General features: G+C 43.2%; 1 protein-coding gene across 50 annotated transcripts in view; it reads left to right on the top strand.

Moving 5' to 3' along the window:
• The first annotated feature begins 4,364 nt into the window (after nt 1-4,364).
• ATXN2 (ataxin 2) overlaps nt 4,365-23,860 on the top strand; it is a 49,439-nt gene continuing 29,943 nt past the window's right edge. For 38 of the 50 annotated variants that reach the window (XM_085555880.1, XM_085555877.1, XM_085555879.1 and 35 more), the window contains exons 1-7: nt 4,365-4,644; nt 11,041-11,077; nt 12,468-12,527; nt 13,222-13,293; nt 13,531-13,681; nt 20,267-20,391; nt 21,590-21,681. In XM_085555880.1, the coding sequence (XP_085412006.1) occupies nt 4,505-4,644; nt 11,041-11,077; nt 12,468-12,527; nt 13,222-13,293; nt 13,531-13,681; nt 20,267-20,391; nt 21,590-21,681 (677 nt within the window). In that variant the 5' untranslated portion in view covers nt 4,365-4,504. Of the gene's footprint in view, nt 4,645-11,040; nt 11,078-12,467; nt 12,528-13,221; nt 13,294-13,530; nt 13,682-18,118; nt 18,134-20,266; nt 20,392-21,589; nt 21,682-23,860 lie in introns of all 50 variants that reach the window. The other 12 variants (XM_085555853.1, XM_085555852.1, XM_085555841.1 and 9 more) reach the window with 1 other exon arrangement.

Below are 23,860 nucleotides of genomic sequence, written 5' to 3'. Positions count from 1 at the left end.
TTGCAGGCTGGTAATAATAACAGAAAGCCGTTCTGTGCAGCAAACCTGAGGCTGACTTGGTTTTTAATGGACATCTGTCTGCAGGGAGGAAAAATGCCATGGCAACTGGCTTTCTTGTTGGCACGCCTGTCTCAGCAAAAGGATGGGGAGAGGATGGGCATTGAAGGGTCTGCGCTGCAGTGTTTGGGAAGTGGGGAGGCACAGCTTGGTGAAGCTGTGAGGCAAAGGTTGTTTATGCTCCATGAACACCAGATCTGGAGGGATTTAAGAGCTAAGTCTTGGCATAACGATTGCTTTGTCTGCTGCTGCTGAGCAGGAGTTAGACTTGATTCTCCGCTTCCCTTTGTGAAAATGCTAAATCTACTCATAGAGGCGCTAAGTGTGGGGCTGGGGGCTGCTAGGCAGTCTGCCCACGGTGCTGGGGCACAGCTGGGGCCTCCCAGTCTGAAGCTCTGTCTCAAAACAGTGCTGTGGGGCTGCAGTGATTGCACAGGTCCTGCCTCTGGGCAGGGAGATCCCTTAAACAGTGATTGTGGCCAATGGAAGCTGAGAGCAGGGTTCATTAATATGCCCTGGAGTGTGTCCAAAGAAGGGCAATGAAGCTGTGAAGGGACTGGAACATAAGTCTTACAGGGAGCAGCTGCAGGAGCTGGGATGGATCAGTCCGGAGAAGAGGAAGCTCAGGGGTGACCTTATTGCTCTCTACAGCTCCTGAAAGGACTGTAGGGTCATTCTCTCCTCCCAGGTAACCAGCACTAGGACAAGAGGTCATGGCCTCAAGTTGCACCAGGGAAGGGTTAGGCTGGGTATTTGGGAACATTTCTTCTCTGAAAATGGTCAAGCTTTGGGTCAGGCTGCCCAGGGAAGTGATGGAGTCACTGACCTTGAAGATGTCCAAGAAGTGTGGAGATGTAGCACTGATTGCATGGTTCATTGGAAAAGGTTGGGGTTGGACTTGGTGATCCTAGAGATCTTTTCCAACCATACTGGTTTTATGATTCTGTGTTGATTAAGCATGAAGCAAGTTGTGGCACTTGGGCACCTCAGACCCAAGCACTGTGGATGTTTGCACATTCCTTCATCTCATATTAGTTGTGTGGAGCAGTTGCATGCATGGCTCAGCAGCATACCTGTCCTGAAGGGAGCTGGAGTTGGTGGGTGACAGAAACTGGGAACGAGTCACTATCGAAGTGCAAAGTGTGGATCAAAAAATATGTCTGCTGGGAGCTGGTGTCTCCCTGCAGCCAAGCTGTGATCTTGAGGGACTGCAGGTGATGCAAAGCAGTGGCTGCCTCTCCTCTGTGCTTGAAGCTCAGGCTTTACTCACTGATGTGCATGTACCTAATTCTGGTCTGGCCAGTGGTGCATTCATCAATTACAACTGATTGCAGCTTTGCTGACTAGCTGATACCGTATCTCTCTGGGAAACACTCCTCATCTGTTGGAGTACCTGATTTGTTTTCCAAGCGCTTGGAGATTCCCATGCCTACAAGTGTTGCTGGCAAAGCTTTTGTCTCTAAGAACAGGTTTTGTGGTAATAGATAAATAAATCTTCAGAGAAAAGAAAATGTGTAGAAATATCCAGTATTGTGCTGCTCTAACAGCTGGTTTTGCATAAAATAAATGTCAAGCACTCACGCTGGCCATCCCTCCATAGGCACACACCTTCCACTGCACTGAACCTCAGGAAGCACGCGGTGCCTTGGAGCGGTTCTGTCAAGGAAACGTTGCATCATGCAGCACTTCCGGGGAAGCAGTGATGTTATCAGGCTCGTTAATCTTCATGTGCAAACACAGCTTGCACACGCAAGCACAAAACTGAATGAAAATAGCGGTCTTGAAGAAGACCAGCTCTTAACTGGAATGTGAACTGGAAGGGTGAGATAGGGTGTGATTCGCTATTAGAAATAGTTGCTTTTGTTTCTTGGCTGTGGAGTGTGTAATTCTGAATCTTGATTTTTTTTTTTTCCTACAGCTAAAGCACTGCATCAGAACAAAACAGAAACAAAAAAAGCAAAAAATCAATAGAGCCAAATCATAAAATAATAAAAATGGAGTAATGGGAATTGCTGGCTATCAAAGGGCTGTGTGCAGGGAGAAGCCACCACCAAGGGGAAGGGCACCGTGTGCAGTGACAGCAGTGTGATCCGGGTGCACTGCAGCTGGGGCAGCTCACAGCAGAAAGCTGCAGTGACACCAGCACTCGCATGGCACCATCAGCCTCCGAAGGACCCAGCACCCAACACAGTCTTAGCGGGTAAGATGGAGCCCCTTCAACCTGGTCACTGCTGTGCTTGCTTCTGAGTGAAGATGCTCGACAAGCAAAAATGGGAGGGCACAATGGAAGCCAGAGCTTAGCAAAACAAAGAATACATTGAAAGAGAGAACAAGTCAAACAGCAACTGTGCTTGAGTCATTGCTGCAGATACCAACACGAGAGTCTTATTCATGTAATCACTCTCAGTTACCCCAAAATCTAAGTTAGTATGTTCATAGCATGTGTTAGAAACCATCTCTGACCATGGAACTTGCTTGTACCAATCACATCCATGGACACTGGGGACTCTGTCTGCCCACAGGACCATGCAGCACGGCTGCACAGCTCTGTAATGGTTCTTAGCCTTCATCACACACACAGGGACTGATTGTTGCACACTGTAATGTGCTTAGCTGAAAAAGCATTGTAATTACTTCCCTTCCATTAAAACAAACAAAACTAAAACAACCTTAAGGGACGTGGATTTGTTAGAGCCTACTGTCAGAATTCTTCGCGCTTCCTGGGAAATTTATCAAATGAAAAATACAAATGAAATGCAGTGCAGAATACAGAGCGCCCTCTCTACCTGTAGCTCACTCACGTTCATTTCAAGGTGTGCTTGGGACCTTCATCTTCGCCACCTGCTGCAGCTCTGCTGCTGTGGTGCCAATTTAAGGCCCATCTCTGAGCTCCATTGGGATCAATCTAATGACACAGAAGATGTTTGTTGAAATGCAGTTTTGTGTGCTACTGGATTTCATGCCTACATATAATTTAATGCTATAATTAAATACAATACACACATCATGTGTACTATATTCTTGTTCTCTAAAAGTTGTTTCTTCGCTTTTTTAAGGTCGTGTAGTGGATTCTTACGTGCAGTGAAACAGGCATCTGCTTTTGCATTAAGTAGAAGTGTTGCTGGCTGCCCTCACCTCTGCACACACTGCTGCCTCCTGCAGAACTCCTCAATGTCCTCTCTTAGTTCAGTGGCTGGGCACTAGCAAAACGTTTTGCACATTCACCAAAGTTCCCTGAAGCTGCCAGCTCAATTTTGGACAAATCTTTTCAATGGAGTAATGCTTTGTGTTGGCATCTGTCATCTTGCTCATAAGGTGTTAACCACAGGGTTATCCAGGCCTGGAAGGCGAAGCAAAACAAGGAGTTTTAACAATCAAAAGCACAAGGATGATGCTAATTGAAGAAAGCTGTTCAGTATTGTTATCTTTTTACCACCGTGCTGCCACCCACAGCTTTGAGCCGCATGGGAGAACTGTAGCTGTGCGAGCAAGGTGTATAATGCTGCCTGCCCAGCAGGATCGCTCCTTCTCACTGCACCCGAATCCCGCGGGACTTCCAGAGCATCTCTATGAATAGATTAAAGTCTGAGCATTTTGAGTAACCGTGGCTATAAATCAACTTCGCTTTTGGTTTTCAGGTTAACAGCTGCTCTTACTAATCCTGCGTGCACACGGGCTTTTAACAGCGATGTATTGGAGCACCACTCGAGCAGAGAGGACAGCAGCGGGATGGCAGAGCCGGGTGCACACTACACTCTGATTTCTGTATTTCAGATTTCTAAATTCCTCCATTACAACGTCTGCATTTCTGCACTTTAATCTCGCACGTGGGGATCTCCGCACCTCAACCGGCTCCTCGAGGCCTCTTTTTAACCACCCCCCCCCCTTCAGGCCGCACGTCGCGGGCGGAGCCGTTCCCCCCAGCAGGGCCCACCCGCGGGCGGCGCTGGGAGCGGATCGGGGCGGGAGCGGCCCCGCACAGCGCAAGGCCCGGCTCCGTCCGCCGCCGCCTCACGTGTCCGCCGCTCCCCCGCCTCCGCCCCTTCACCCGCCGCATCGCCGCCGAGCTCCTTCCGACTTCCCGTAAAGAGTCCGCTCTTCACCCCTCTCTCCCCGCTCCTTCCCCCGGTCTCCCCGCTCCTCTCTCCCTCTCGTCGCCCTCTCGTGCCCCGTGGCCGCTCTCCGCCCGCTCTCCCCGCTCTGCTTCTCCCTCCCTCCGCTCCCCCCCCTCTCTCCTTCCCCCCCCCACCCCCCCCCATCTCTCTGCGCGCGGATCCCTCCGCGCCGCGCTCCGCTCCCTCCGCCCCGCACTGTTTGGGAGCAACCGCGGCCGAGAGCGAGAGAGGGGAGAGACAGACAGACAGACAGACACACAGACAGACACACACACAGCAGCGCTCCCGCTCGGCGCTCCCGCAGCGCAGGCCCCGGCGCTCAGCCCTCAGCCATGTCCCTCAAGCAGACGGCGGCCGCCTCGCAGCCCGCCGGCAACAACCGCAAACCCCCCGGCGGCGGTGGAAGTGGAGGAGGAGGAGGAGGCGGCGGCCTGCCGTCAGCATCGGGTGGCGGGAGGCAGAACATGGGCAGGTGGGTTCCCCGGGATCGCCCCCCGCCGCCATCCCCCCCCCCCCCATCCCGCCTCTCCCCCCCTTCCCCCCCCCCATGGGCGGTGGTTGGGAGCGGGGCGGTGCGGGGGGGGGGGTGCAGCCGGCATGGCGGCGGGCGGGGCGCGGGCGCAAGGCCCCGCGCGCGCGGAGGGGGTTCCGCAGTGCCGGCGGGGCGAGGCCGCGGGTTGCCCTTCAGGGAGGGAGGGAGGGAGGGGAGGAGGAGGAGGGAGAAAAGGGGAGGGGAGGGCACGGCGGGGCCTCCATTTTGTACCCCGAGGCGGCGGCGGCGCGGTGCGGTGGAAGCCCCGAGGCCCGGCGAGGCCCTCCCGCCCGGCTCAGCGCTGAGGAGACGCTGTGGTGCTGAGGCGGCGGCCGCGGGGCTCCCCGCTCTCCCTCCCAGGGGCGCTCCCGCCGCCCCCTCACAGCGCCCCTCACAGCGCGGCCCGGTGCCCCCCCCCCCCCATCGGGCTTTATATGTTTTATCCCACATCGCGATTTTTATTCACCTTTTCCCCCCCCCTCCATTTCCCCACATCGCCCTTTTTCTACCGCTCACCCCTCCCCGCGCCGCCTTGGGGCGGATCGCGGCCTTTGGATGCGGGGATCCAAGCACAGAAAACACCATTTTGGGGTCTCAGTCTGGTTTTTTTTTTTCCCCATTTTCTATGTGTCCCGGCCATCCGAGAGGGATGGGAGCGGATTTGAAGGTCATGGTCACTCGGAGCAGTCTCATTTGGAGCTGTATTCCACTCGCCTTCCCCGCTCGCCTTGTATTTGTAACCAGTTTTGTGCATTTGGCAATAAAAGAGTCCACGGCATTTTCATTGTTACACGGGCCTGAAAAACCCACCAGTACATCGTTATCCATCTGTGGGACCGGACGAGCGCTGGGAGGGTGGAAAACAGACCAAAAAAAGCCTAAATAACCCAAAGAAACCCCAATACCAGCAGTGCCCTGCACCCAGTGCCATGATTTCATGGCTCCCGCATGTGGCATTGCATTGGCCATGATGTTGGCTGTGCTTTGCTGACAGCCAGCGGCACCGTGGAGGTTAAAGTGAAGGACAACAGAACCTACAGCTTTATAGAAGGTTTTTTGTAGGGAGATTCATTGTTATTGAGAACATTGGGCTCATTAGGTGAAGAGCCGTGAGCTACGATTCCTTTGTCAAGCTCTAAAATCACGACTGTTTGGTTTCTCCTATCAGCTTTGTTGGATAGATTCCATTTCAGAACTTGGGAAGTTGTAACGGGGCTGCTGGACAACCAATGTGTTCCCAATCTCTTAAAAAAATATATATATATATATAAATTCTTTAATGTAATTCTGAATGATGTTTCAGTAAGATCACAGCACTCGTATTGATGGATCCCTATAGGATACCTTCAGAGAACTTTTCCCATTGCTTTCCTGAGGAGATGTCAAGCCTTTTTTTGAACAACAAGTTTAAAGATGGTTCATGTTGCAATTTTTGTCCTGTAAATGAACAGCAAAGTGGCTTTTCTGTCTGGGGAAAATAAAAAACCCACATTGATTTTAGCAGGCCTGCATCTGGGTTTCAATTGGAAGCGTTGTGTTGAACGTCCCCCATTTTTTGTAGAGCTTTCTTCATAGTGCATGCTTGCAACTTATCTCTCAGCAGTGCTAGCATTTCTAGTTGTGCTTTTCTTGTGACGTACAAAAAAAGGTTATATTTCATGGCTGAATTTTTCATCAAATTTAAGTAGACTCAAATCTACTCCAATTTGAGTAGAAGGTTGTTTGATAGTCAACAGTTGTGGGCTCAGTTTCTGTGTCCTTATTACTGCAGTACTTACTGGAGTGAGTGCTTGGCCCTTCTTCATCTTGTAGTGAGAGGAGAGGGGAGTCAACTTTGTGTGTCTCCATGGTCTTTAAATGGAATTTTAATAAGATATCCATTGTAATAGTCTTGTAATGTATTTTGTAATAGGGAAGGTAAGATCTTGTGGGAAAGATGTGGACATCCTGGTGTTGGCTTTCCATTGCTGCTCCTTCCCCTTTTACCCTGGGGAAGAGAATCACAAAAGAAGGTTTCCATAAAGGCATCTAGAAATTAGCAAGAAGGGTTAATGAGTGTTTATGAAATGGGTTCTAAGTGAAATTCTATGTTCATCCGGTGGTGGCTGTTTATAGAATGGCACAGGTGGGAAGTAGGGTTGTGGAAGCAAGGGGATGCCATGTTAAGCTGTAACTGGAGGAAATGTAGACCTTGTGTGAACCTGCTCTGCCATGCTCTTCAGGATCTTAACCATTATAAATCATTGCTGTGTTAGTTCAGGTTTTCCCCCAATGCAGCCCTAACAAAGTTAGCGATTCTATGATTAGAAAATGCATCTGTATCAGCTTTCTTTCAAACACTGCAACTATTTTTATCATTATTATTATTATTATTTTTCCCCATTGGGGTTTTGGCTGAAGGCAAACCAACCCCAGACTCTGGTTTTGGAGGATTACATCTCTGGTTACATTTGTGGCAAAAAATATCCTTTTTGTTTGGGAACTTTCTTACCAAAATGGACCTGCCCTTTAAGAAATAGTCTATTGCTGCTTTAATAAATTTAACCATGAAGAAGTTTAAGCTGAAATTATCCCATGTTACATAGCTTGCTTTTGAGACTTTGATTTTCCTTTTTCTTGACAGCCTTTGTTACTGACCTCACAAAAGGCTGAAGGACAGGGTAGAAAGGAGGTGTCCATTCTGTTCTGGAGAAGTAACTGGGAATATTGAGCACCAAGGTGCAATGAAATAATGCAAGGGACTGTTCTGGAGGTTTGGTCACACATCAGTCAGAGGTTTTCTAGTTCATTCTAATGTCTTTGTGTTGGGCTTACAGCAGCTGCGCTAAACTGCTGAGCAAAATGAATGGGTAACCTGCAGGTCTCTTTCCTTAGAGCAGTGAATGTGTTTCAGAGTGATTCCCCCATTCCTGCCTTTGAGTAAGTTTTAATGTAGTGGCTGATTCATGGCAATGTATACAAAGGTTCCTCAGTGCCCATGTCCATCAGTGGGCCGTGTCTGCACACTTGGCTCAGGTGCCTCAATCTGATGGGGTGCTGCAGAACTCATCCTCTTGTCAGAAAGTAAGAGTTGATGTGATTAATGTTGGGAAAAGCTACTGAAAGCAGCACTGCAGCACTATTTGCATGGTCTTAATTTGACAACTTCGGTCCGTTTGACTCCTATATAACCAACTGCTGTTCTTAAATGAGGTCTGAGCTATGTGCTTCTGAATTCTTCCTTAGAAGAAGGCTTTATCAGCTCTCTGCACTTGTAATGAAAGTTCTTCAGAGTATCCTTGAATTGTTTTCAAAGCTGTGGTGATGCAGTCAGTGCTCCAGAAACATCCATTTGCTCTATTAAGCTCAGTGAGCTTTGGAGTTGCACTTCTGCTGCAGATATTAATTGCAGCGTGGCTTCATCTGTTTCTTGGTCTCAAAGTGAAGATGCTCCTGGAAAGAACTTTACATCCTGGAGAGACGTGCCTTCCTTGCATTAGTTTTCACTTAACTGTGAAAACATAAATGCATGACCTTGTTTTGCTCACACGAATGCTCTACTTGGCGTGTAAACATCAGGACGGGAGGTGTGTGATATTGAGGAACAGGATAGCAAATGTTCTGAAAAATAGAAGAAAAATTGGAAATTGCTTCTGGGTTAAGGTGTTTATTGTGCAGCATTTGGGATGAAGCTCTCGTGTAGACTTTCACTCTTAAAGCACAAGCACTAACCTGCAGTGAGTTGGCTACTGAGATTAATTACTTGGTCGACTTACTTTGTCTGGTGCAGCAGTTTCTGACTGTGTGACTTTCCTACCCTGCAGCATTGGAATGGGGTTGCAAGTTTGATTTGCCAAGTTGCTCTGCCTTCTCCAAGGCCTACATTCAACCACATTTCTGCAATACAAAATGTATTTTTAATTCACCATGTGGATGTAGGTAGCAGTGCAGGATTGCTGGTGACCCTTCTAATTTCACTCCATTTTTGCTCTCCTGTTTTGCATTGCGGTGAAGTGCTTCTGGCAAAGACCATCTGCCTTCTGCTTTTGTAAAGGTCCTAGCTTATTTTTCATATAGTTTATTAAAGATGTGTCAGAGGCTGGTCTGAGCTTGAGTTTCACGTGTTGGGGTATGGACCTCAAATTGATGGTCTTGGTTTTAGCCAGAATTTGCATATGGTTTTGATTGAACATTGGCTGATTTGTTTAAAATGGTGGTGAATGTCTTACTTGAGGAGGCTGTTGAATAGTTGTAGCTAGAAGAGATTATGTCTGTAAAGAGGTGTGCCTGGTTGGAGCAGGGCTAGAAGCTCAGTATTTGTCCTTTCTCTTGCTCTGATGCAGAAGCTGCAGCCTTTTGCCAGCATGGATGTGCATGGTCAGATGGCTTCTTGAAGGTGTGTGATGGGAATGGTAATAGGGGAAACGTAGGAGGTGGAAAATCCAGGATGCTTCAGGTTGAATGCTTAAACAGAATGCTCTGAACTTGCTGACCAGTCCAGGAACCCAGTTAGTTGAATTCAAAGGATGCATGTTGCTAGCAGTAGGAGTGTGCAGCAAAGGTACCACGTTCTCACTTCATTTTGTGAGCAGTGCAGAAAGGGATGTCTTCTGAAGCCTTGGGACCAATAGAGGAAACTATGGACATGCTCCATATTCCCTGCAGGGCAGTTTTGTTGCAACATTGGATTACGATAAGAGGAGGAATCAGAGCTGAATCTGACCCTTTTACTGGAGCATTTTGCATCTGGTGGAATGGTATCCCAAAAGAAGAGGGTGGTTCATCTGAATATTGCTGAAACTCTGTTGCAGGCTCCAGCACTGCGCTGCAGGCAGCCATTTGATAAATGGCAGCCTTACTCAATGGTAAGACTTGCTGGTCACCAGGGCGAGCCAAAAGTTGTGACTTGTCTTCTAGAAAGCCAAGGCTTATAGGTAATTAAATACAGGCTATTTGGTTTAGAATTTTTTTGGTATGTATGAAATTAGAACTCTGCAAGTATCCTGAAAATGTCAGCTTGACATCTGAAGTCTGCATTTATTACCAATCAGCAAATGTCATTGGTGGGAGCGATGCTGTACAGGACAGCACACTGGGCTCAGAATCTTGCTTTCTCCAACTGCTCAGGTGATAGGTCAGTGGGGCTTTGGTTTTGTTTTATTTTCCTTGCTATGGACATTTCTGCTCCTCTGATGGACTTGCTGATTTCTGCAGAATTTGTGCTCATGAGAATTCCTTGGCCAGCTTGTGAGTCCTGCTCATAATAAGGGCATGGTTTGGAGCACAGCTGCCTTCAGCTACAGCGCAGTGCTTTCAGATGCAATTGAACACATTTGATGTTTAGGTTTCAGCATTGTTTGACTGTTTTGAAACATGAACATGATTCTTTGGGTCTCTGATCAAATGGATGTGCATCTGGAAGGTGAGTCAGTTGCAAAAATGGATGTTTTCGTAAATAAAATTGAAGACTTCATTTTGCCTTACTCTCGTTGGGTGCACTCTTAGGGTCGTCATTGTGATACAAATCTCAGTCATCACAAGAAAGATTTGAAAGTGGGGCTTCCTATTGTGGTACAAACCTTAATCACTACAAAAAAGTGGTTGGAACTGGGGCTGCTTCTTGTACAGAGGGAGCTTGGATGTGAGGACATGAAGCACACCAGGCAGCCTGAGTTTTTATGGCAGCTGCAGGGATGTTGTTGGCACTTCTAGGGCTGAGTTGAAAGGGACAGACTGTTACATCTCAGTTTGCAGTGCATTAAGAGTCTACGAGTTAATTTAAAGGCATTTTGAAGTGTTGAGGTTGTTATGTGTTCACTGATTTGTGTGTGGTTACTGGTTTTAAGGGGCTGTGTGTCGCTGGTGCTCTCTTACAAGCACATAAGCTGTAAGTAGAGACTGAGAACTGGGCCTTGTGGGCAGCTGTTTGGGTGACCCTCAACGAGAAGGATGGTGGCAGTGTGGAGAAACCAGGCCTAGAGAATTGGCTGCGAGGGGCTGAGCCTGGAAGTGCAGTGAAGCAGTTTAGGTTCTCTGCACCAATAGGTTTTGGAACTTCCCTTAGCTACAGGACTCTACTTGAGAGAGAATATTTTTGGATTTTTGTAATGACACAGCATTAGTATTTTCTTTGTTTTGCCATTTATTGTAGGTAACCTTTTTACCCATTTACTGATATTGCTTGTAGGTCAGTAATTTGAAGGATAGATGCTATAGGCTGCGTTACTGCTAAGTTTGAGTTCTCTTTGCTCTCATTCTCAGCACAAAGTTAAGTTGGGTTTTTGAATTCTTATTTGTTAAGAAATCAATCCTTTTCAACATTTCTTAATTGTTTCTTTTGTCTGTGTTTTCTTTCAGAGGTCGCAGCAGTGGCAAAGGACCTCCTCAGCCCACAGTGAGTATTTTTTCCTTGTTGTTTCCTCTTTAGATACAAGGAAGCATCTTTTCTGATGACCTTTCTTAGCAGTGTGAAAATGGCACGTTGTGGAATACTCATAATTTTTTTTTCCTTTTGATACCTCAATGAGTATTTTAGACTTTTTTTAAAAAATGTAGAATATCTTGCATTCATCTCAGTCTCTGATTCTATGATCTAAGTCTCCTGGGAGAACGGGGAGAGAAGGAACTCTTACACGTTTGAAACATGCCAATAAAAATCTTTCTTGTGATTATAATTGCAAATACATGGATAAAATTTAACTTGGGAACAGATTCAAAAGTGTTGCCTCTGTGGAAACTCTCTATACTGACTTCTTTAAACAGAGGGCTGAAGATGGTGAGACAACACTATGTTAAAGTGAAGTAGCAATTGTGTTCAGCTTTACTACAAAATAGCTAACCCAATGTTATTGTAGCTAAGCCTCTGTTACCTGTGTTTGTAGCTTTAGTTATTGTCGAGGCTAAAACACTGTTGCACTCTAGATGTAACTTGGTTTGTAGAATGTTTTGTGGAAGGTGAAGATCTGGGTCTTGATTTAAAAAACGGATCTTTGAACTGCACTAATCAAATATTTGCTAATTTGGTAGTGGCCTGATTCTCAAGGATGACTAATTCTAGGGAATGGGGCAGGAGTAGGAAGGGCTGAAAGGACTACAGTTTACCTCTGTAAGTGTATATTGAAGATAATGAGTCTCTTCAGTAAAAATAAAGAGGCTTTGAGGGAGAGCAGTGAAAAAGGTGATGCACAAGTAGGAAGTGTTAGGCTTTCTGTATGTTAGGCTTACTGAGTGTTGAGCACAGGACCATCCTTAAACACATTGGTTCCCATGTTCTAGAACTGTGGTGAATGTTTTTTGACTAGTTTTATAATAGGCCTTGTAGCTCTTTAGCAGTTCACAACTTGATGACTTCATCTCCTGTTAGTGCATGTTATCAAGTCTGTTTGCTGCAAAGATGTAGTTCAGGGAACATTTCTCCTACTGCAGCAGTTGAGGTGCCTTGTTCCTGTTCCCAGGGAGGGCTGCTAGCAGGGCTTCCCAGTTGTGAGACTTGGTATGCGAGTTCTACCCCAGTTTACATTGGGTTGAGGCACACTGTAAGGTTTCTCATGTTTTTAAGGGTGATCTGATATTTAATCGATCAGAGAAAGGGTAAGAATCCTCTGGGCATTTGCTGTGACTTAAATTCAATGTATACTGACCAAGTAAGGTTTTTTGACCATTGTCTTTCTAGCAGCTACTATTTACTGCTGAGAGCTGACTTTGTTCTTGTCTCATTACCTTTCTGAATTATGAGTGTTTCCCATAAAAATGACAACTTCATTATTATATATTTTTTTTTCCAGATTTCTTTTGATGGCATCTATGCAAACATGAGAATGGTTCACATACTTACATCAGTTGTTGTAAGTCTTCATATTTGCAAGGCGTGTAAACAGTTTCTATAGTGACAGAGAATTGTTAAATATTACACTAATTGTAATATAATGGAGTGAATATTAAAGTTCAACAGTGGGCATCTTGTTCCAAGATTGAAATTTAAACAGTCATAGTAATAGCTATTGTGTATTTTTGGCTTGGAAAACTGCAAATTATATTTGGGATGGCAGATTTCTTACGCTCATTGGTCGTGTTTTGAATTTTCTGTCTCCAGAGAGATTATGAATAAGCAATGAATTTATATACAGGGAATAGAAACTCTTCACCCCCTTGTGTTAAAAACTTGGTGATACGGACCGTCCCATGGCAGCTGGAATCTGGGATAAAACTTAACCTTACCTGTACCTGTGCATATGCATGGATTTGTTTTTGCACAGAGACTTGTTTGCATGCATGCATAGCTAATCAAAAGTCTTGTGTGTGCTGAAAATACTTCCGTGAGGATCTTTAATAAAGTCTGGGACATACCAAAGTGTTTGTATCTGTGGCATGCAGAGACATATTTGTAAATGGGTGAATGTTGAAAAAGTAGATTCAGCTGAAAGCTAAGCTCTGTTTTTACCCATTGTGCTTCTGTAAATATATATTCTTTGAGAAAATCACTTGTGTCATTTGTCAGGCTTGACAGAGTGCTACACTTGGATTTTTCTTGCATTCTAGGGATCCAAATGTGAAGTACAGGTGAAAAATGGTGGTATATATGAAGGAGTTTTTAAAACCTACAGTCCTAAGGTAAGGTGTTTTTTTTTTCCTTTTTGACTCTTCTCTCTTTTGAAAGGTACAAATACAGTATAATCAATTCTTAAGTTGGGATATTTATTATCAATTATTCTGACTGATCCATGTCAAATTTTACACACGCAGATTCACTTTTGCAAATTTCTGTAAATGTGTGCTTTTTTTTCAAGGATGTGAGTTACCAGTAGTGTGTGGTGTATCCAATTAGGATATTCTTTTTATCTTTACTAGTGTGATTTAGTGCTTGATGCTGCTCATCGGAAAACTGCAGAATCCAGTTTGGGGCCAAAACGTGAAGACATACTAGAAAGTATTTTATTCAAGTCTTCAGATTTTGTTATGGTGCATTTTAAGGATATGGATACCAATTACGCAAGAAGAGGTATACATTTTTCTTTTAAGATTCTTAAAGTTATCTATGTCTTAAGATCGTAAGTCAAGATTTCAAAAGGTTTTTTTTTAATGCTTTTTATATCTTTCAATGCCAGGGGGGTGAAGCTCCGTGTTTGTAGATTTTCAGGTTGGTCAGCAATTGTCATTGGGAACCAAGTGTTCATTGTTACACACATGCTTTATTCTCAGGTAGCAATGACTTAAAGATGTATGGATTCATGGAAATTTAGAGACATTTTCACTCTTTTCACCTTGTGTTTCTATATGTGTATGTTCTTGCCTGATTTGAGGCTGAAGGATGAGATGCTTGTTTCAAGGAATTTGCTTTTCCTCAAAGAAGATGCATAATATCAGAGCAACAGTAGCATTGAAATGCAGATGAAATCCCATCCAGAACCTGGAATGTGATTTTAAATTGCACGAAAGTCAGACTCTGATCACACATGCACATTAGAGCAATGAAAGACTTCCTGCTTCTTGGGAAGTTACATTAGCAAAGATTCAGAAGAATGAGTGTGTATGAACACGCATGCAGGAGGAACTGTGGGCGTTTTGTTCTTATAAAGAAACCCAAGTCTTCGTGATAGGGTCAGATAAGACTCTGTGACCCACAGTAAAAACCGAATTTAACCTTCTAGGTGATGGGATTGTTACCCTGCTGTGTTTGCATTGGGAGTTGTTACCATCTGGTGGCCAGCTCCATTTCATGGTGTTGTATTTCATATAAAACAAAGACTGTTAGCTTCTACAGACCCATGAAGAAGTATTTTAAAATTGCCTAACCATCAATGTTTTTTGGCTGTTTCACACAAGATAGTTTTGCTGTTTGGAGTTACTTCATTGGAAAGAAAGCTTGCCATCATTTCTTAAAAACATAGTCAAAGAAAAAGGCATTCCACAGGCACTTGGTTGACTCAGGAGAGGCTTGCTAGAGTAGAGTTCCTTGGTGGGGGTGTGTACGTGTTTATTTTCTCCCCCCTGTGCTTAGACAAATGCAAGACTTCCAAGGAGCCCTTGAAGTAATCTTCCTTTCTGCAGAAGATACTATGCTGTATCTGGGCTTTTGTGAGTTTTTATTCTGGTATTTGCTTCTGCATTGAGCCTGGGGGGTTTGGCCAAATGGTGCTCCTTAGATGCTGAGTGTTGATCTTCTGAGTTTGATCTTCTCAGACTTGAACAGCAGAGGTGTTTACTTCATTGTCTCTGCCTTTTTGTCAAAGTCAGAAATAGAAAAACTGACTGGAAGAGGAGTAGTAAAGAGCAGTAGGTAGAAAGAAGGGGAACGGGATGAATTCTTCTTTCAGAAGGAGTGGAAAATACGGTTATCTCTGAAAGAACCATCCAAAATAGTCTGCCAGGCACCTTTCAGTGCTATCTTACTTGTGCAGCTTTGGAGCAACGAGCTGATAATTAATCCTGCAGCAGCATCAATAGTGTGAGTACAGGGAAGGTAATGGCAGTATAAGCCTGCAGTGGGTGAAAACACTCTGTTTGGAAGCAACAGCCTTAAATTTGTCTATGCCAAGCATGACATTACGCCTTAAGTTGGATCAGTGGAGAAAGCATGGTCCCTGCCTAGACTGTGCAAATTGGAAGTGTTGAGGGGAAAAAATAAATAGTGGGACTGCATAGATAAGACCTTCCTGACAGCGTGTGCTTCAAGAAATAAATCTATCCTTTCTACCTGAGCCCTTATTTGCAACTTTGTCAGGCTACCTAGACCTTTGTGCTTGAGTAGATTCCTGTCAGGCTTCAAAAGGAATCAGAAAGAATCATCTGAGGGTCACTCAATGGAGTCAGGGCTTTCTGCAGTACCAGCAGATCTGCTAATTAGATTATTAGGCCCATACAAATGAAATAGAAGGGCATGTTTCTATAGAATAAGCTTCTAGCAGCATTTCCTGTAGTCCTAAACACTGATCAGGCAGCTCTGCTGGTTTGCATATGATTCAAATTTGAGTAAGGCTTGAGTTGTCTTCTTGGCTCCTCTTTAAAGACAAGAGAATTCAAGATCATAACTACTGTTAAAGTAATAGGCTTCTACAATGTTTTTATTGTTTTTTTGGCACAGTTGCTACACTCTGAGAAAAGTAATATAAATCCAATAAAAAAAGAAAAGGCAAGAGAGAACTGGCTATTTAAGTTTTTCCTTGAATTAGCACTGAAAGGGGCATTCTTCCAGAGAAAGTGTTGGAAAGGGAATAGCAGTAGGCATATTGTGAACAAAGGAAGGAAATGTTCGCCCTGTAGAACTGGTGGTAGCTGGTTTTAATGTTTTAAATCAGTAGTAAGTAGTTTCAACAGTAAACTCTTAGTTGTTTTGTAACATTTAAGCTGAAACATCAGTTTTCTTTGAGCCACGCAGACTTGATCAAAGTTTGCAGTGTGCAGTACAAACACCTTTGGCACCTAATGCACATTGGCTTAATGGCTTTTGAGCTGCACTTAAATGCATATTTGTGCTCTTCCCCATTAGCACAAAACATGTTTGAGAAAACAAGCTTTTTAAATGCCAAATTTAATCAAACCTGGACTCTTAATTGCTCCATTCTGGCAGTCCTTTCTCTAAGTCATCTAATAGCACGCGCTTGAAGAATTTGCCAGAGCTGAGGCTTTTCTTAGAGTGTGTGTATACTTGATTTGCTTCTGCTTTGTGTGAATTTCTGTTGTTGTCCTTGGGATTTTTTTTTTTCCCAGTTAGCAGACTTTGAGACAAGAAGTGAGGCCTTAGCATAGGAAACTTTGCTCAGGAGGCTTCATGGAAGGCAGGTTCAGAGGCAGTGGGAACTAGCTCAGGGTTACATACAGCTCACACTTCTTTATGGCCAGCTCTCACTTGATCATTTATTTGAGTTTTACCCATATACAAAATGAAGTGGATAAAAATCTGGCCGTGTCAAGGTGTCACGTGAAGTGCTCCTTCAACAGCTCAGAGATACGAGGCCCCAGCTAAGGGGAGTGTGAGCATGCAGGCAATATCTTGCGTGCTAACCCTCTGCCAGTTGGCACCCAGAGCAGCAGTTTGCTTCAGCTTCTACTTTCTTAATAATCTTAAGAGCAGTATCTTTGTTTTGGAAACAATGATTTGAAGAATTTGTGTGTTCTCAGTTGTTCTCCTCATCAGCTTTGCTCATGCTTTGTTTGTCTTGCCTTGTTTTTAATCTTGGTGTCCCTCTGCAACTTTCTGGCTGTTTGTTCCAGGAAAATAGTGAGTTGTGCCTTGAAGTAACATTCTGCTACATTCAGACTGCTCGTGAGACCTTACTGTGTGACTGCAAGTCTGTCATTGTAGCTTGAATTCTTCCTAACTGGGTATTTTGAGCTGTAAGGGTTAGGCTGGTGTTGCGGTCTCACTTGTATCCTAAAATGAAAGAGAGATGGAGAGCAGAGGGGCTTCCTGTGATACACTGGATTCTACTGGGAAACTTAGTATTGCTTATACAAGTCTCCCTCAGGCCTGTAACACTCATTAGGTGGTAACAGTTTTTGTGTTGCCTTGTCCCACCAGTTCATCTGTATCACAGTTTTTGACAGTGCTCTGCTGATGGTTTTTATGTGGCTTTTCAAATAGGAGATTTAGTGGGTTATGTATGAGTCCTATTGCACTACTATTTTATTTGCAGTATCCAGAATGCTGAAACATTTTGTGTGGAGTTTTTTTTTCCTGAGGTTATTCAATAGAAATTAATTAAACACACTGAGAATACAGACGTTACCTCCATCAGGTGCTGCCCTCTGTCCTCACATCTGTGTCTTCTCATCTTGTTGGAGGAAGTTCCCCTCTCCCCCAGTGAAGCAGCACAGAAGCAAATGTCACATAAGTGACACAAACAGAATTTGGTGTAAAATATCTGATCTGGGAGAATCAGGCGTGAAGCAGTGAATGAATGGCATTAGGCACAGAAGCAGCACTGGCTGGTCTAGATTATGGCTGTGTTGGCTATGGGGTGTTGATAAGGTGAATGTACAGCTTCCAGATACAAGTGCTTTACTTTTGCTTTCCAGTTGAGTGTGCTCTCAATACTCTTTCACCGTGGATTTAGATAGCATTTTGTTATTATGTAGTTCCTGTTTACATTTAAATATCTGTTCTTGTAATGTATCTTAAAAGCTGTTTGCATGAGGGAAACTGAGATGTTTTCTGTCAGATGGATATACTTTACAAATCTGAAGGCTGTCTGGAGGGATTTTAGTGAAGCAAAATAGAGAAATATACTGGGATTGTGAATGGGGGGAATATTGCTGAAGTTTTAACACGGAAATCATCTTTGCAAGGTGAGAGATGTGTAATCAGCTTGAATGTGTCTGTGAGAGGGCTTGAAAGAGTGTAGCTGTGCCTGAACTCAGCCTTATAATGTGAAAAAAATCCACCTGTATTTATATCTGATGTCTTCCATGTTTTTTTTCTCTCCATATCTGTCTGTAGTTCCTTCAGAAACAGGTAACTTCTTTTTGGCAGTCACTCTGTCTCTGCATCTTGCCTTTCATAACGCTTCTGTTACCATAATATATAATGGAAGCTTAATCTCTTTGCTGGCGCACTTATGGCACTGTAAAACATGCATGTGTAACTTCACAGAATCTTTTGGAATACAGTGACTTCTGTTCCCACCCTTGATTATTACCTATTCTAAGCAGCTGGAAATGCAACCACTGAAAAGTTGCATCAGCACTACTAGTTAGCACAGCAATACCATGACTGCTTCAGAACAGCGTACAAATAACCCCGGAATGTGCCTGCTGGAAGCATCAGATGTAGTGAGAAGTTGAAATGATCTCATTTGGAAGTGTTAACCTTCAGCTGTGGAGGAATTATCGTAGCTCTGTTGATGAACTGTGCCCCGAGGTCTCACCAGGTGGTTGATGCAGGTTTTTGCAGTTTCACACGAGCCCTAACAGAGGTTTCCCTCATTAGGGTGGCCTTCCTTCATTTGGCTTTCTTTACACCCTTTCACTGATTCTTATGTATTTGAAACGAATGTTCAGCTAATAAACATCTTTCTTTCTGTACATCTTCTATAACATTTTATTTCACATATGCTTATTAACAACGCTTAAATGCTGAATCGCTTCCCCGTTGTTTCTTTGGTCTCTTTGTATGAGTTGAGCGTTTCATGAGAGACAGCCTGTCCTGTACCATACAGAGCTAAGCACAGTTCTGATAGAATGGCAATGTTTGGGGATAGATCATGGCAATATATGGGCAGAACTTGATTGTGAAACGGGGATAATAGGCTCTGTTGACAGTCTCTTAAGAAGAATCCTCAGTGACTGTTTAAACTCCGTAACATTGGTGGCCAGCAAATCACTTCAGATGTTGTTAATTCTTTTCATGATGGCTTTCAAGTTCAGTTCTCCTCGTTGGATTTCAGATCTTGCCAGAAGTTAATTTTAGCCATATTCTTCCTATCTAGCACTGCCTGGTGGTTTGACCTCATCTTGTTTAAAGACCTGAAGTGTTTGCTTCTTAGTTTTCTTTAGAATTATAATGAGAAATTCTAGGCTGAAGGCACTCTGAAGAGCTTATTTTATTTTAAAAAATTCCTCCTGTTAAAGCAATCTAAGAATTTGCAGACAGCTCTAAGATTTGGTTGCTTACAAAACAGAAAAGCTTGGCTTCCTTGATGATTGGCTTTGTACGTGTTTTTTCCCCCCTTTTTATACTACTTCAATATTCTAGTATTATTTCTTCAGCCATTTTCTTAGTCTGACCTGGTTGAAACATGAACAAGTAAAAATAAAAGCTTGTAATCTTTATCTTTTATGGGTTTTTTTTGTTTTTTTACAAATTGTATAAAAAATTACCCACCCATAGCACACTTGGCTAATCAATGACATATTTTTTCTCATATGTTGTTGAGAAAAAGGGTGTCTCTGAATCTTGCTGTGTGACTGGGTAAGCTGCTACTTGAAAAAGGCTTGTAGGAAACAGAACTTCTCTGTTCCTGTCCCATTGTTTGAGTACCCCAAGCTAATGGGTAACTGAGTTGTACTGCAAAGGGAGAGCAAATGTGTGCGTGCATGCTGGTGTGGTGAGCTGTGGAAACAGAAAGAGCTCAGGTGTTTGAGGGGGAGCTTGTGCTCATTTAAGGGATGGGATTGGGTGTATTCATGCTTTTCTCCTTTTTGCTATTTGCATAGTTTGTTAGTGTGTGTAGGCTCCCTGGATGACAAACATATTGTACAAATCTTGGATTTTCTATAGGAATGGCACTCCCTGGGTTGTCCCGTTCTTAGCAGAAACCATGTGTGTAATTTGTGCGAAACATTTGGGGAATAATTGAAAGTAATTACTGCTATTCTTTGACACCTTGTCTCATACTTGAAGTTGCATAAGACCCTTCCTTTGAGTGGGTTTATTTGAAGTTAGTCTGCACTTCCTGGTTTTTCTATACCACAGCAGACAGTTCTCTGATGTAGTCCCAGGGAACACAGCAGCTACGAGAGGTGGATGATGTTAATGTGTCAGCAATTCAGTTGTGTTTGGTTGTTCCTCAAATAAACTGGTGCTCCCAGTGTCTTCCTGTACCTAATCAAACTGATTTCACCTCCATCCCTTTCCACTCCCTTCTAGATGCTTTTACTGATTCAGCCATCAGTGCTAAAGTAAATGGTGAGCACAAAGAAAAGGATCTTGAGCCGTGGGATGGAGGGGAGACCAGCGCTACTGAGGAGCTTGAGGCACTGGAGACAGATGTTGTAAGTAATGCTTTTTTGTTGGTTCTGACTGTTTCTAGAGAGCAGGATGCTTCTCTGGATGTGCCTTGCAACAGGCATTCCTTAATTTTAATCTAGTAATGAACTTGGGGCTAATGATGCTGGCCTATATCACTATATGTCCAGTCTTTGCTAGCGGCTGCCCCAGCGCTTTCTTAAAATTTGAATAAGAATAGCTGGATTTCGAATGCCACTCCTGGCAAATATTGACAAATGGCAGCTGCTATGGTAAGGAACATGTTTGATTCAAGGACTGGCTGAAAAAGGAGCTTTTATTAAGAACTCCACATTCAGCAACACACTGAAGCCACTTATCAGAGCATTCCTGTCTGATGATCGCTGCATTTGTAAATGATGGTGAAACTGTGCTTAGCTAACTGTCTCAGAGCTAAGATGAAGGAAATTGATAGAAGTCTGACCCATGGTTTAATAAGCACAGGTACAATCTCAGCAAGTTATGCATCATTAGATGAAGAGTATGTTCTTAAATGGAGCTTCTTTGTGTATCATAGCAATCAGCTTTTACTCAACTATGCATTCTTCTTAGCAAGGTATTTGCTGCAGTGTGTTAAAGGCAAGAATGGAGTCAAGTTATGGTGGGGAATCTTAACTTTGTCTTGGTGGAACAGTTCCCCTGTCAGTTTTGGTGTATGTACTGTACAGCTGAGGTTTGTTGGAATACTTAATACTGTCAGTGCTTTCATGAAACTTTCAAAGCATTTGTGAAGGCTAAAGCCTTGAGTGCAGTAATAACATACTTCATAAAGTGGGGAAGTTGCCCTGATCACCAGGGGTCTTCTGCCTGCAGCATGTATCTCAGATAATAGTGCTTTTGGGAGGTATCAGTGCTTGTCATAGCAAGGGCCGCTCCTAACGTTCAGAATTCTGTAGTGCTTGTTAGGCATTAACTAGTTCAGTATGGGCATGGTGCTTTAAAAAACAGAAACCAACCAACCACACAACAAAAAAGAAACCAACCTGGCTTTTCAGGATAAAGTACATACATCTGATGAACAAAGACCCCTGAAATAAACTGTGGCTCTGCTAACTTTCTGATAGAAACAGTGAGTTTGTAAGCCAAGGCAAAAGAGCAAAAGTTTTGACTCCTATTACCAGCCCTTGGCTTTAAGGGAATGTGTTTCCAATGACATCTTGAAAAACACGCATCATTTTCTTCTAGTCTAACGGATGGGATCCCAACGACATGTTTCGTTACAATGAAGAAAATTATGGTGTAATATCAACATATGACAGCAGTTTATCTTCTTATACGTAAGTTCCAAAATATTTTCTTATTAGATTTGTATTTAATGTTGTCCCTGGTGTGACAAAATTCGTATTCTCAAGATAAGTTTATATACTTTCTAAGGTTGTGGAATCAAATAACTGAAAAAAAAAAAAAAAAGATAATAATGGATGAATTGTGCTTAAGAAACCTTGCCAGATTTCTGTGAATAGTTTGTGTAGCAATCTGTATATATTCCCTTAAATGGGCACAGTTCATTCCCATTGCAACATTTTCTGAATTTAGGCGTGCAATAATGCTTAATTCTTAGAAAAACTTTTACAAGTAGAGTGAAAAATACAAACTGTGAAACTATAATGTCTCTTTATGTAGCTGCCATATGTGTAGTTTGTGTTTAACCCAGCAGAACAGTCTGATTAAATCCTAATTTTATTGTGATTATTCATAATGTAGGTATTGGAGTATCGAAACCCTGCTGATATTTCAAGGGGGTTTGTACTGTGGATAACTTGTTTAACAGGCTTGTGCAGACCTGAAGTTTTAGTTACAATATAACAACAACTTGAGTATAGAAGAAGTATGAAGTCTGCTGTGCTTACTTTGGCAGCCTGGACTCATTCCCAGTAGTCTGCAGCTATAGTGTTCGTGCAGCTACAACACAAACTGGTTGCAGATGTTGAACAGCCATCGTGAAATGTCTTTATTTTCCCACTCATTTTACCCACAAAGTTTAAAACTTGGTTGTGAATGTTCAGGAATTGCTGTGATTATTTTAATTTTCTTTTTTCTTTTTTTTTTGTCTGCACATCCCTTGTTCAAGATTTGCTTTCTATTGCCACGTTATAGATGTATTTTAACAAAAGCTTAATTGGCTTATGTCTGCATCCTAGGGAAGCTATTCCTAGAGCAGTGAAGTATTCCAAAGTACTCTTTGTACTTCTGAACTTTAGTCTGTGATCTTTCTGTTTTATGGGTATAAATGAACACAAATTAAGAACATGAAGGTGGCTTTAAATTGCTGAAGACAAATTCCATTATTTGCTAGCCAAGGAACTTGCTTTGCATTTTGTTGCTTTAGCTGGGACACTTTATTCTGATTTTCCAAGCACATGATGAGCAGTGGTCCAGCTAAATGCTTACCTGTGCACTTGAGGGGGATTGTACAGGGTTTACTGTTCATTTTATCTTCCCAGAGCTAAGCATTAGCAGGTATAGTTTGTCAGTTTGCATAAGGGCACAAGCTTGTGTCCTAGCAAGTGCACTCCTTGGCTGTGTTGATGGCTGCTGTGCTCACATGTATCTTATTTGTGAGCCAGAGCTTTGTACAGGAGGCCATGCTTTCTCTTTCATCCTCTCAGTCACCATTGATAATGGCAGCAGCTGGCCAAAACTGTGTGTGAGGAGGGGAGACTTTTGCTGTAGTAGCAGAGCTACATGGTACAATTTGGCAAAGCCATTTGCTTTCATAGCCCTGCCACCAATACTTGAGTAATCTTGCATATATTATTTCTTTCTTGGGCTGTCTTTCCAACTACATCCTTTGTTATTTGTTTGTATTATCCCAAATGTGTGCAGTACTGATTATCTAATACCAAAGATTGCATTGTCATAGTCTCATCTCTACATAGCTTATTCTAAAGTAAAGTCAATGAAGAAAGTTATTTCATAAAACCTGACACAAAAATTAGAACAGGTGAAAAACAGCAATGACAGATGGACAGGAGGAAGTGTCAGCTCAGTTGTGTTGTCCTTCTGTAGTTCATTATTTTAGTAATTCATTGCTCATGTATTGAGTGGCTTTCCCAAAAGGGTTACGTTTGCTTGCTGCAGTGTGGTATTACCTAATATCACAATACATAGAATGAATGGTTTTGAGGTTCCAGGACATGTCAATTGAGTCTTGGGTTTCTGGTCTAAAGTACTGTATTCATCTTTTCTGCAGTTGCTATCACTGGAAGAACTGAAATTCCGTGACTAGAATTATCAGAGGATTAAGTTTGTAACTCTTAACTTCAGTAGTGCTGGGGACTCTTACATCTATTGTGAATGTGTAAATTGCTAAAGAAATTCAAATTTGGTCTCTTGAATTACCTTCCTATCTAAATAATGGGCTAAGGCCTTTTTGTTGCTAATGTGCTCGACCCTGTTAAAAGTTGAAGACTTTGCATAGCTTTAGGGACTGGGGAGTCTGCCAGTCATATGGTA

The sequence above is a fragment of the Coturnix japonica genome, chromosome 9, assembly GCF_054131305.1.
Source record: "Coturnix japonica strain WE chromosome 9, WE-NBRP24, whole genome shotgun sequence".
NCBI classification, from domain to species: domain Eukaryota; kingdom Metazoa; phylum Chordata; class Aves; order Galliformes; family Phasianidae; genus Coturnix; species Coturnix japonica.
This window is presented reverse-complemented; position numbering and strand designations above follow the sequence as displayed.